Source organism: Musca vetustissima, unplaced genomic scaffold, assembly GCF_032173495.1.
Source record: "Musca vetustissima isolate MV318-11 ecotype Yass unplaced genomic scaffold, APGP_CSIRO_Mvet_v1 utg29001, whole genome shotgun sequence".
In the NCBI taxonomy this organism is placed as follows: Eukaryota; Metazoa; Arthropoda; class Insecta; order Diptera; family Muscidae; genus Musca; species Musca vetustissima.
Window position 1 is genome coordinate 33,830 of NW_026889625.1, and position 14,266 is coordinate 48,095.

At 34.9% G+C, this 14,266-nt stretch overlaps 1 protein-coding gene across 1 annotated transcript; it reads left to right on the forward strand.

Moving 5' to 3' along the window:
- The first annotated feature begins 957 nt into the window (after nucleotides 1-957).
- On the forward strand, nucleotides 958-3,649 carry LOC133337313 (angiotensin-converting enzyme-like). The gene is made up of 7 exons (XM_061545548.1): nucleotides 958-1,046; nucleotides 1,249-1,877; nucleotides 1,938-2,319; nucleotides 2,383-2,731; nucleotides 2,973-3,325; nucleotides 3,391-3,563; nucleotides 3,636-3,649. The coding sequence occupies exons 1-7, from the start codon at nucleotides 958-960 to the stop codon at nucleotides 3,647-3,649; spliced, it is 1,989 nt and encodes a 662-aa protein (XP_061401532.1).
- Nucleotides 3,650-14,266: the final 10,617 nt, after the last annotated feature.

Genomic DNA, 14,266 nt, shown 5'->3' on the forward strand with positions numbered 1-14,266 from the left:
AAATAGTCCACTAAAGTCCCTATATATCTTTCGATTTCCACGAGATTTGGCATAGCGTACTGAATTAAGTCTAGAATGATGTGTGCAAAGTTTTATGAAAATCGGCTCAGATTTAGATATAGCTCCCATTTATATTTTCAACCGATTGTAGGTATTTGGACCCTATATACCTTTTGATTTGCACGAAATATGGCATAGCGTACTAAATTAGTCACTGGCAAGTTTCCCTGAAATCGGTTCTGATATAGATATATAACAAAAACGCGACGTCTATTATGATACATAAGTAGAATATACCCAAAGTGGTGAAGGGTATCATAAAGTCGGCCCCGTCCGACTTTCCTACTTTCTTTACTTTGTTTGTGTATATATGGTACAGTGGAGCCAAAAAATAAAGACGGAGTTAGAAGATTTTCAGGACATTTCTAGTCGATATTATCGACTTACCCGCAACAACATAGAATTATTGAAGACGAGGGTCTTAAATATAGGCCACTCTGATCTTCATTAAAATTTACAAGTTCCTTAAACCGGCCCATTTTTTATGAACATTTTTTTTTCTAGTAACCCAACCGTTTTTGCCACCACCATCAACTAATATTTTTTTATTACACCTTAACTACTAATATTCCACTTTGTTTGAAATACATTTTATTGGTCATAACTTAAAAGTGGGGTCCCGCACCGAACGGCATTCAAAATAAAAAAAATATATAAATGCGGCACCACAAAAAACCAACCAAAACTTGTTAAAAGTTATTAACCATGGCGATTATGTTAGACAGAGCATTTAAACCAAAAAAATAATAATAACTAATTAAAATGGGCAAGCAGTATGTTATTTTCTCAGGCGGTCAAATTTGAAATGAACTTATAAACAGCTGGACAGACACACACACACACACACACAAAATACACTCGGTGAGATTGCAAAGATATTTAACCTGACACATAAACATGTCTTGCATTCAAGAGATACGATTATCATCAACGTTACAAAGTCTAAAATCATTAACAACTTGGATCATTAAATGGTCGATGGAGAGGTTATGCGGATTATTTAAAAAAATAATTTAAACTAACATGATTTTCATTTTCTAAAAAAATATTAAAAGAAGACCCTCCAAAAAATTATTTAAAAAATTTACACCTTAGATAGGCCTCCCCAAAAATTATTTAAAAAATCTACGCCTTTCGAAAATCCCCTATAATATTTTTTAATTCACTTTTTTTAATTTCTCTTTTCAGATTTAAGACCATGAGACTCCTTCTAAGTCCCCTCCTGTTTTTATGCATTACCTACCTCTTTTCCCCCACCCCTTGCCTTGCATCCTCCATAGCCGAAAATGAAGCAGAGGTAGCGAAATTTCTCGATGAAGTCAATCACCGTTTGGCTGTACTCTACAACCAAGAGGTCCTTGCCAATTGGCAGAATGAAATCCAAGGACCCAACAACCTCATTGCCCTCCTGCAATCGGAAATTGCCACTAAGGAAATCATGCGTTACATTCAAAGCATAGCAGTGAAGGTGAAAAAATTTAAACGCCTCACTTTGGAAAATGAGGATTTGCGAAGGCAGCTTTCCCTGATACCCGAAGTGGGTTATGAAGTTCTACCGCCAGAGGATTTGGAACTGCTCTATGCCGTCACCGCAAATATGAGTGAAATTTATCGGCATTCGAAGTTATGTTCCTATGTGCAGCGAGAGAAATGTGATCTCATGTTAGTACCAGATGTCCAGCAAATTCTGCATAGCACTGAGAGTGTTGAGGAAATCGAGTACTACTGGCTGGAATGGAGAAGGAAGACGGGTCTAGCTGCCCGTGAGGATTTTCATAAATTTGTGGACTTATATCGGAAGACGGCAAATTTGAATGGTAATTTGTGGGATAGGGGGAAATTTAAATTTTCTGAAATTTATTTCAATATATTTTCAGGTTTTACAAGGCCCTCCGATTTTTGGTACAAGGACTTAGAGGAGAATAGCCAGACTATGTCCACGGTTTTGGAAAAATTCATGAAGGATTTGAAGCCCTTCTTCGAACAATTCCATGCCTATATTCGTGGCCAATTGAGAAAGAAATATGGTCCCCAACTGATACAACCCCACAGACCCTATCCCCAACACCTGGCCGAGATATTTATTGGCAATGCCTTCCGTTATGGAGATACCTCGGGGCATATGCATTTACCCTTCGATCAGATGGCCATGCCGAATATTACGGAAAATCTACTAAGGAGAGGATTGACCAATACCCAGGTGAACTTTTGGAATGCCAAAGAATTTTTCCGATCATTGGGTATGCCACAGCTGGAAGAGTGAGTACCGACAGATTTGAAACTCCTCAATCGTATCTAAAATTTTCGATTATTTTCGTTTAGCAAATTTTGGTCGGAAAGCTGTCAAGCCAAGGCGGATTTGGAGGATGACCATTGCTGGCACAAGGCCTGGAAATTCTATGGCCTATATCAGGTGAATTTTTCCTATTGCCCTTTGACAACGGAGGAGACATTTTTCAATATGTTCGAGGCTCTATCGGATGTGTATTATTATAAGGCCTATGAGAATTTGGTCACACTGTATCAGGAGGAACCTCTGCCCAATTTCAGTGATACTTTGGGGAAATTTTTCTCGCTGGCTGCTTCGTCGCCGAAATACCTAAAGAAACTGAAGGTTGTGGGTGAGGAATATTCCAACAAGGAGGCCAGGATTAATCGTTTATATATACAGGTAAATAACGAAAAAACATTATTTAAAAAATCCACGCCTTATATAGGCCTTGGAAAAAATTATTTAAAAAAATTCACGCCTTATATAGGCCTTGGAAAAAATTATTTAAAAAAAATCACGCCTTATATAGGCCTTGGAAAAAATTATTTAAAAAATCCACGCCTAATATAGGCCTCCCAAAAAATTATTAAAAAATCTATTTAAAAAAAAAAATAAAAATTCGCCCTTCTTTTTCTCCCAGGGTCTTCGCACCATCTTCCTGCTACCGGTCTTCTATATCTTGGAACGTTATCGCTTGGATGTCCTGGACAAATCGATGAACATAAACGACAATTGTGCCTATTGGCGTCTAACAGAAGACTACACGGGAGCTGAACCACCCGTAGTTCGTACCAATGAAGATTTTGATGCTCCGGCCAAGCTGCTCATGGAGGTTGATGACCAATATACCACACAAATATTAAGCACGGTACTGCAATATCAGCTACTGGAACACTTCTGCACCCTGACAAATCAATATAAGCCGGGAGATCCCCAGAAATCATTGGATTTATGTGATTTGACGGGTCAAAGGATTGTGGGAGAGAAAATCAGGTAATTTTTAGGATTTTTTTTTTATAAAAAAAAATAATAAAAAAAATATTTTTTATTTTTTCTAGGCAAGCCATGGCCCTGGGTTCTTCGGTACCATTTAAGCAGGTTTTGAAAACCATTTTGGGTACGGATCAATTAAATATCAATGGCCTGTTGGAGTACTATCGTCCATTGTACGATTGGCTGGTGGAACAGAATCGCATGGAAAATAATGAAGTTGGATGGCAGAAGTCGGAAAGTGAGTATTTTTTGTTGTAGTTGTTGTTTTTTTAATTAAATTTTCTTATTTTTTGTTTATTTTTCTTTCCAGAATGCCAACCCTAATATCCACATTAGCAAAGCTTTTGCTTAGCATTTTGTAAATTATAAAATATGTAGCATACTTTTAGGCTGACAAATGGGTATTAGCAAACACAGGGTGTTTCAGTTATTAAAAATGTAGATAAATATTATTTTTGTTGTTTTTGTAGTTGTAGTATAATGTAGGTGATAATAAAAATAAATAAAACATTAAGAAATAATAATTAAATGACTTAATTTTATAAAAAATCCACGCCTTATGTGTATGGACCTTAAAAAATAATTTTTAAACCAGTAAGGAAAGAAGTAAAGTCGGACTGGGCCGACCATATGATACCCTTCACCACTTTGGGTATATTCTACATATGTATCCTAACAAACGTCGCGTGTTTGTTATATATCTATATCTGAACCGATTTCAGGCAAACTTGCCAGAGACTAATTTATATTACTTCGTTTCACGAAGCTTAGCACCATCATTCTAGACTTAATTCAGTACTCTATACCAAAATTCGTGCAAATCGAAAGATATATAGGGACTTCGGTGAACCAATTACATAAAATCGAACGAAAATATATGTGGGAGCTACATCTAAATCTGAACCGATTTTAAACTTAGCACTCATCATTTTAGACTCAATTCAGTACGCTATGCCAAATTTCGTGCAAATCGAAAGATATATAGGGACTTTGGTCCACCATTTACATTAAATCGGACGAAAATATATATGGGAGCTATATCTAAATCTGAACCGATGTTTACGAAACTTAGCAGTCATCATTTTAGACTCAATTCAATGCGCTTTACCAAATTTCGTGCAAATCGAATGATATTTAGGGACTTTGGCGCACCATTTACATTAAATCGGACGAAAATATATATAGAAGCTATATCTAAATATCAACCGATTTTAACGAAATTAAACACACATCGTTCTAGACTTAATTCAGTACGCTCTGCCAAATTTCGTGGAAATCGAATGATATGTAGGGACTTTGGTGCACTATTTACCTAAAATCGAGCGAAACTATATATGGGAGCTATATCTAAATTTGAACCGATTTTCGAACGAAAATATATATGGGTGCTATATATAAATCTAAACCGATTTTCACGAAACTTAACACACATCATTCTAGACCAGTGTTGCCGAATGTGGGCATAAAATTTGTGAAATTTATGTCTTGGGCGGATTTTGGGCATTTTTTGCTTCGGTCATATCAATATTGTTTATATTTGTTTTAATAAATATTGATATTTGTTTAGCCTAAAAAATATGTTGTGATGTATATTATAGGCCCACGTGTTTGTAAAACCGCGAAATATTACCCCTAGACCCACCTTGTAGTAAACCTATTCGTAATCTCAACAAGCTAAGTAAATCCATTATAAGTTGTAGTTATGGACCAATCATGTAGTTTTGCATGTATAGGTTAGGATAATGATCAGTTAATATTTGGAGGATAAAATGGATCAAAAACATTATTTTTGTCCATTTTTCTGGTCGGTGTAGAGATCACTATTATGACTCAAACAATACTAAATTTTACACGGGGAAGAGGATCTACAAAGGAAAACCAGTAAGGAAAGTTGTAAAGTCGGACGGGGCCGACTATATGATACCCTTCACCACTTTGAGTATATTCAACAGATGAATCCTAACAGAAGTCGCATTTTTAAAGGACCAGTAAAATGAAATTGGAACCATAAACACGTCATTCTGCAACCGATACTAAATTGTTCATTTGGTCAGATATAGAAGCTATATCTAAATCTGAACCGATTTCAGGAAACTTAACACACATCATTCTAGACCTAATTTGTTACGCTGTGCCAAATTTCGTGCAAATCGAAAGATATATGGGGACTTTGGTGCACCATTTACATTAAATCTGACGAAAGTATATGTGGGAGCTATATATAAATCTGAACCGATTTTCAGGAAATTTTACACACATCATTCTAGACCTAATTTGCTACGCTGTGCCAAATTTCGTGCTTAAATCGACTCAAAAAGTGATTCTATGCATATTCTCAAAAGGAACCATGGGTCTATCTCGATTATTTTTGCATGTTACAAACATATGCACAAAAACATAATACCCTGTACCAGAAAAAAGAATTTGGTTCAAGAACCTCAAAACCTGGGGGCTACCAGAAATTGACCAATATTTATAATGTATAGTGGAGAGATGTGGTACCTAATAAGAACTCGACGTACTAAATTACAGTCAATTTGGTCGAAAAATCCGATCAGAACCCCCAAAATACCAAAAATTTTGGGGTACCGTTATATGGGAACTACCAGAAAAACTGGACCTATATTTATAATTTTTAGTGGAGTAATTTGGTACCCAATAAGAACCCAATGTACAAAATTTCAGCGAATTCAGTTATAAAACGAGCCCAAAAACCCGAAAATACCGAAAATTGGGAGTGCCCTTATATGGGGGCTATCCGAAAAAATTGACCTTTATTTATAATTTTTGGTAGGGAGATTTGCTACCCAATAAGAACTCAAAAAACAAAATTTCAGCGAATTCAGTTAAAAAACGCGCTCAAGAACCTCAAAATACCGAAAATTTGGGGGTACCCTTATATGGGGGCTATGCGAAAAAATGGACCGTTATTTATAATTTTTGGTTGGGAGATTTGCTACCCAATAAGAACACAAAGTACCAAATTTCAGCGAATTCGGTGGGAAAATGCGATCAAAACCCCCAAAATACCGAAAATTGGGGGTAATCTTATATGGGGGCTATCCGAAAAAATGGACCTTTATTTATAATTTCTGGTAGAGAGATTTGCTACCCAATAAGAATTCAAAGTACCAAATTTCAGCGAATCCAGTTAAAAAACGCGCTCAAGAACCTCAAAATACCGAAAATTTTGGGGTACCCTTATATGGGAGCTATGCCTAAACGTGGACCGATTTTCTCCAATTTCAATAGGGTTCGTCCTTGGGCCAAACAAATGAGCTGTGCCAAATTTCATCCAATTCGGATCATAAATGCGACCTGTACTTTGTTTATAATTTTACATCTACAGACGGACAGACGGACGGACATGCATAAATCGACACAGAAAGTGATTCTATGTATATTCTCTAAAGGAACCATGGGTCTATCTCGATTATTTTTGCCTGTTACAAACATATGCACAAAGACATAATACCCTGTACCACAGTGGGGTGAAGGGTATAAAAATCAATCATTTTGCCTGTTACAAACATATGCACAAATACATAATACCCTGTACCACAGTGGGGTGAAGGGTATACAAAGGGGGTTATATGGGTACTACCCCAAAAAGGGGGCGGATATTATTAATTTTTGGTAGGGAGATTTGTTACCATATATGACTACAAAATACCGAATTGCAACGCATTCGGTAGAACACCAAAATACTGAAAAATGGGGATACCCTTATATGGGGGCTATCTAAAAAAATTGACCTATATTCATAATTTTTTGTGGAGAGATTTGATACCTATTAAAAACTCAAAATACCAAAAATCAGCCAATTCGGTGAAAAAATACGATCTAAACCCCCACAATAGTGAAAATTAGGAGGCACCGTTATATGGGGGCTACCAGAAAAAGTGGACCTATATTTATAATTTTTGTGGAGACATTTAGTACCCAATAATAACTCAATGTACCAAATTTCAGCGTATTCGGTTGAAAAACGCGCCCAAGAACCCCAATATACCGAAAATTGGATGGTACTGTTATATGGGAGCTATGCCTAAACGTGGACCGATATATCCCATCTTCGAACTTGACCTGCCTGCAGACAAAAGACAACCCTATGCAAAATTTCAGCACCCTATCTCAGTTCCTTCAGAAGATAACGTGATTACAACAGAGGGACGGACGGACATGGACATGGAAATGAATATTTTGATGAGTTACAAACGGAATGACAAAACTAATATACCCTCCATACTATGTTGGAGGGTATTAAAATATATATTTTTAAGGGTTAACACCAAGGCGTGATTTTTTTAAAGACCAACATAAGGCGTGGATTTTTTAAAGACCCACACAAGACGTGGATTTTTTAAAGACCCACACAAGACGTGGATTTTTTAAACATTAACACAATTTTTTTAAATTTTTTTAAGGGGTACCGTAAGGCGTGGAATTTTTTAAAAATTATTTTTAAGGGCTACCATATGCGTGGATTTTTCTAAAAATTACTATAAGGGCTACCACGCCTTTTGGTAGCCCTTAAAAATAATTTAAAAAAAAAATCCACCACATATGAGCGACCATTGAGTATAATTTTTAAAAAATTCTCTCCTCTCCATTTTCCTTAAACAATTTGTGGTCATGATTCATAAATGTTTTTTAAAATCTAATTAAGGGGTTAACAATAATAATTAGCAGTTCAATGAATAACATCAAGTTGCAGTACAGATCATGAGACCTTTTGTTCCGAACAATATTCCTGTGTGAAAAAATAATTTATCATTTTGAAAAAAATCAGATTATAAATGACTGCAACATACTCGTAGACTTGTACAAATCTATTGATAATGATCAACAATATATTTTTTTTCAACTACCTTCTACACAAGACTTAAATGAACTCATTTAAAAAAAATGTGTCATAACCTAACAAATGAAATAAAAAAATTAAATTTTATTTCAAATCATTATTAAGTTCACCTTAATGATAATTACAAAAATAATCATTATCATCTTTATAGCAACAAAATATTCTCACAGTCGAAAGATTTCTATAATTTTTTGCATTCATGTGATCGTTTCGAATATTTTTTTCTGAATTTGAATTAAACCCTTCGTCGCACTTAACTATGCAAAAATTCCAATTTAGAAAAACAAAATGCAACCCCTGCCTCTATCATTAAATATTCCATATGTCTATGTTTATATGATAATGCACTTTGTTGTTGTTGTCGTTAATTTTTTTCATTGCACTTCATTTTGATTTCTAATGAAATCACTTGCACTTATGTGCTCGTTTAGTAATTTATTTGCCATACAACAAAAAAATATAAGTAATTTTATTTTCAAACTGAATCATTAACATCAAATAGATATCGTGATAGCTCATTGAATCCACTGATATCGTCGTGACACACCCCTGTCAGATGGTAATTTCAAATATTTTAAGATGATTTTTTATGGCTATACCCTATTAAATAGGCGATGATAATATCTGTTTTTAAATGGGCATAAACACATTTTATTTTAACTAAAAAATCGTTTTTTAAATACTCAGTCTATCAAACAAATCAAAAGACTTAAGGCACAAACTCGTAATAATGAACTCTCAATTAAAGCAATGTTTGTGTCTTAAGTCTTTTCGTCCTAACAAAAGGCGTGGATTTTTATACCCTTCACCACACTGTGGTACAGGCAAAAGGAATCGAAGTAGACCCATGGTTCCTTTTGAGAATATGCATAGAATCACTTTCTGTGTCGATTTATGCATGTCCGTCCGTCCGTCCGTCCGTCCGTCAGTTGATGTTAAATTGTAAACAATGTAAATGTCCAATTTATCATCCGATTTGCATGAAATTCGCCACAGCGCATTTATTTGGCCCAAGGACGAACCCTATTGAATTTGGGAAAAATCGGTTCAGATTTAGATATAGCTCCCATATATATTTTCGTCCGATTTAATGTAAATGGTGAACCAAAGTACCAATATATCTTTTGATTTGCCCGAAATTTGGCATAGCGCATTGAATTAAGTCTAGAATGATGTGTGTTAAGTTTCGTGAAAATCCGTTCGGATTTTGGTATAGCTCCCATATATATTTTCGTCCGATTAATGTAAATGGTGGACCAAAGTCCCTATATATCTTTCGTTTTGCCCGAAATTTGACACAGGGTATTGGATTAAGTCTGGAATGATGTGTGTTGAGTTTCATGAAAATCGGTTCAGACTTAGATATAGCTCTCATATATAGTTTCGCCCGATTTAAGGTAAATGATACACCAAAGTCCCTATATTTCTTTCGATTTGCACAAAATTTGGCACACGGTACTGAAATAAGTCTAGAACGATGTGTGTTAAATTTCGTGAACATCGGTTCAGATTTAGATATAGCTCCCATATATATTTTCGTCCGATTTTAGGTAAATGGTGCATCAAAGTACCTATATATCTTTCGATATGCACGAAATTTGACACAGGGTATTGCATTAAGTCTGGAATGATGTGTGTTAAGTTTCGTGAAAATCGGTTCATATTTAGATATAGCTCCCATATATAGTTTCGCCCGATTTAAGGTAAATGATACACCAAAGTCCCTATATTTCATTCGATTTGCACGAAATTTGGCATAGCGTACTGAATTGAGTCTAAAATGATGAGTGGTAAGTTTCCGTAAAATCGGTTCAGATTTCGATATAGCTCCCATATATATTTTCGTTCGGTTTAAGGTAAATGGTGCACTAAAGTCCCTATATATCCTTCGATTTGCACGAAATTTGGCACAGCGTACATAATTAAGTCTAGAAGTATGTGTGCTAAGTTTCGTGAAAATCGGTTGAGATTTTGATATAGTTCCCATATATATTTTCGTCCGATTTTAGGGAAGTAGTGCACCACAGTCCCTATATATCTTTCGATTTGCACGAAATTTGGCATATCGTATTGAATTGCTTCTATAATAATGTGTGCTAAGTTTCGTGAATATCGGTTCAGATTTAGATATAGCTCCGATATATATTTTCGTCCGATTTAATAGAAATGGTGACCAAAAGCCTCTAAATATCATTCGATTTGCACGACATTTGGCATAGCGTACTGAATTAAGTCTAGAACGATGTGTGTTAAATTTTGAGGAAATCGGTTCAGATTTAGATGTAGCTTCCATATATAGTTTCGCCCGATTTTAGGTAAATAGTGCACCAAAGCCCCTATATATCATTCGATTTGCACGAAGTTTGGCACAGCGTACTGAATTAAGTCTAGCATGATGTGTGTTAAATTTCGTGAAAATCGTTTGAGATTTAGATATAGCTCCCATATATATTTTCGTCCGATTTTAGGTAAATAGTGCACCAAAGTCCCTATATATCCCTCGATTTCCACGAAATTTGGCACATAGTACTGAATTATGTCTAGAATGAAAGTTTCCTGAAAATCGGTCCAGATTTGGATATAGTTCCCATATATAGTTTCGTCCGATTTAAGGTAAATGGTGCACCAAAGTCCCTATATATCTTTCGATTTGCACAAAAATTAGTAAAGCGCACTAAATTAGGCTAAGAATGAAGTGTGCTAAGTTTCGTGGAAATCGGTTCAGGTTTAGATATAGCTCCCATATATATTTTTTAAATTATTTTTAGGGCGTTATTATTATTTTATTATTATTTTTTAATTTTCCTTTTCGTGCCTCTGCCATAACCTAGTCTATAGAACCAGAACCATAATCTAATCAAATTTTTTTTGAGATGATTTTACATTTTTTCTACCTGCATATATAATTAGTTAACGCTTCATGCACTCACTCACTCCCTACATACATACATTAATGTTTACATATGAGTTTCGATGTTGCAGATTTTTTTTTTCTTTTTCTTCTGGTTTATATTAAAACCAGTAAGGAAAGTAGTAAAGTCGGACGGGGCCGACTATATGATACCCTTCACCACTATGGGTATATTAAACAGGACTATTAAGATGAAATTGGATGAAATAAAATATGTGATATTTATCTAAATGTGAATCTACCTAAATCTATCCATAAAGTATGTAAATCGACTTCAAACAAATATAAATAGGTCATCCGTTGGGCTATGTCTGTACTTCTACAAAACGCAACTACGTAATTCTATGCTCAATTTTGTAAGTTGTGCAAAATTTGATTTCAATCTGACTAACATGAGGAGTTTGATGCCCAATTTACTTGAAATCGGGCGAAAATATATATGGAAGCTCTATCAAAATATTAGGCGATTTCAAACAAACTTGTCACAGGTTAGGTTATACTAATTTCAGAAAGTTTTGTTCCTATCAGCCTATTGGTTCCTTGGTGCATCAATTACTTAAAATCAATCTATAATAAAAGGAAGCTCTATCTAAATCTGGACCGATTTTCACGAAACAAGACAGACATCACTCAAGGCTCAATTCAGTACGTTATGCCAAATTTCGTGCAAATCGAAAGATATATAGGGACTTTGGCGCACCATTTACATGAAATCGGACGAAAGTATATATGGGAGCTATATAGAAATCTGGACCGATTTTCTTGAAACTTGGCAGACATCACTCTAGGCTCACTTCAGTACGTTATGCCAAATTTCGTGCAAATCGAAGGATATATAGGGACTTTGGTGCACCATTTACCTAAAATCGGGAGAAACTATATATGGAAGCTATATCTAAATCACGACCGATTTTCACGAAACTTGGCAGACATCATTCTAGGCTCAATTCAGTACGTTATGCCAAATTTCGTGCAAATCGAAAGATATATAGGGACTTTGGGGCACCATTTACATGAAATCGGACGAAACTATATATGGGAGCTATATCTAAATCTGAACCGATTTTCTCGAAACTTGGCAGACATCACTCTAGGCTTAATTCATTACGTTATGCCAAATTTCGTGCAAATCGAAAGATATATAGGGACTTTGGGGCACAATTTACATGAAATCGGACGAAACTATATATGGGAGCTATATCTAAATCTGAACCGATTTTCTCGAAACTTGGCAGACATCACTCTAGGCTTAATTCATTACGTTATGCCAAATTTCGTGCAAATCGAATGATATATAGGGACTTTGGTGCACCATTTACATGAAATCGGACGAAACTATATATGGGAGCTATATCTAAATCTGGACCGATTTTCACGAAACTTGGCAGACATCATTCTAGACCTAAATGATTAGGCTGTACCAAGTTTCGTGCAAATCGAAAGATATATAGGGACCGTTTACATTAAATCGGTTAAATATATATATGGGAGCTATATCTAAATCTGAACCGATTTTTCCCAATTTCAATAGGGTTCGTCCTTGGGCCAAATAAGTGACTTGTGCCAAATTTCATCCAATTCGGATCATAAATGCGACCTGTACTTTGTTTACAATTTAACATGGACAGACAGACGGACAGACGGACAGACGGACAGACGGACGGACGGACGGACGGACATGCATAAATCGACTCAGAAAGTGATTCTATGCATATTCTCAAAAGGAACCATGGGTCTATCTCGATTATTTTTGCCTGTTACAAACATATGCACAAAGACATAATACCCTGTACCACAGTGTGGTGAAGGGTATAATAATAGCTGGAACTAATTTTTGTTGTTGCTACTGCTGCTCATAATGGCCAAAGCCAAGGTCACGAGTTTCCGCCAAATAAAAATGTCATTGAGCAGATTTAACATTTTAAGTTAATGCACTAAAATTCGGTGGTGCATAAGTTATGGCAGATGGAGGTGAACTCAGGTGTGGAGAAATTTTATTTTTTGATTTTCATGATGATAAGGAAATAAAGAATTATTTATGAATAAAATTAAAAAAAAAATTAATTTATTTTCAAGTGGAACGAAGAATGTGCAATTTTTTAATTTAATTAAAAAATGTATTTAAATTAAAAATATATATTTTTAAAAATCGACGACTTATGGATGACCAATAAAAATATTTTGTTTTTTTTTAAATCCATGCCTTATGGATGAACCATAAAAATATATTTTTTTAATCCACGCCTATGGTAGAAGTCTAAAAATATATTGTAATAAATCCACGCCTATGGAAGCCCAAAACTATTTTTTAAAAAACCTACGCCCTGTATAAATGCTACTTATTGGAACCCATTCAGCATCCCACTTAAATCTATTTAAATATCGAATGTAAAAATAATGGATCCCGACAATAAAATTCCTGAAAATGAATCATTTAATTATTATTGTTATTGTGGCGAATGAAAGACTCCCCCGAAAACGAAGTTAACTGATTTGAGTGGCACTTAGTTTGCAATAAACAACAGGGTGGTCGTATAATTATATAATTTCTATATTACACCTGTAGCTGAGGCATACATACGTACATACTTACAAAGATTTTGTGGAAGTAGATAGCAGCAAAAAATGAGCTAAGAAACTTGAATGGAACAAAACAAATCGTAAACATTTTTTTAATTTCATTCTGTTATCGGTTAAGTGGGCACAGTGGGATAAAAGAAATACATTTTATTTAATTTAAATAACTGTTTTCTTAGACATATATAAGGCGTGGATTTTTTAAATAATTTTTTCCAAGGCCTATCCAAGGCGTAGATTTTTTAAATCATTTTTTTCAAGGCCTACCTATCCAAGGAGTAGATTTTGTAAATCATTTTTTTCAAGGCCTACCTATCCAAGGCGTAGATTTTTTAAATCATTTTTCCAAGGTCTATCCAAGGCGTAGATTTTTTAAATCATTTTTTCCAAGGATTTTTTAATCATTTTTTCCAAGGTCTATCCAAGGCGTAGATTTTTTAAATCATTTTTCCAAGGTCTATCCAAGGCGTAGATTCTTTAAATCATTTTTTCCAAGGCCTATCCAAGGCGTAGATTTTTTAAATAATTTTATCCAAGGCCTATCCAAAGCGTAGATTTTTTAAATAATTTTTTCCAAGGCCTAGATTTT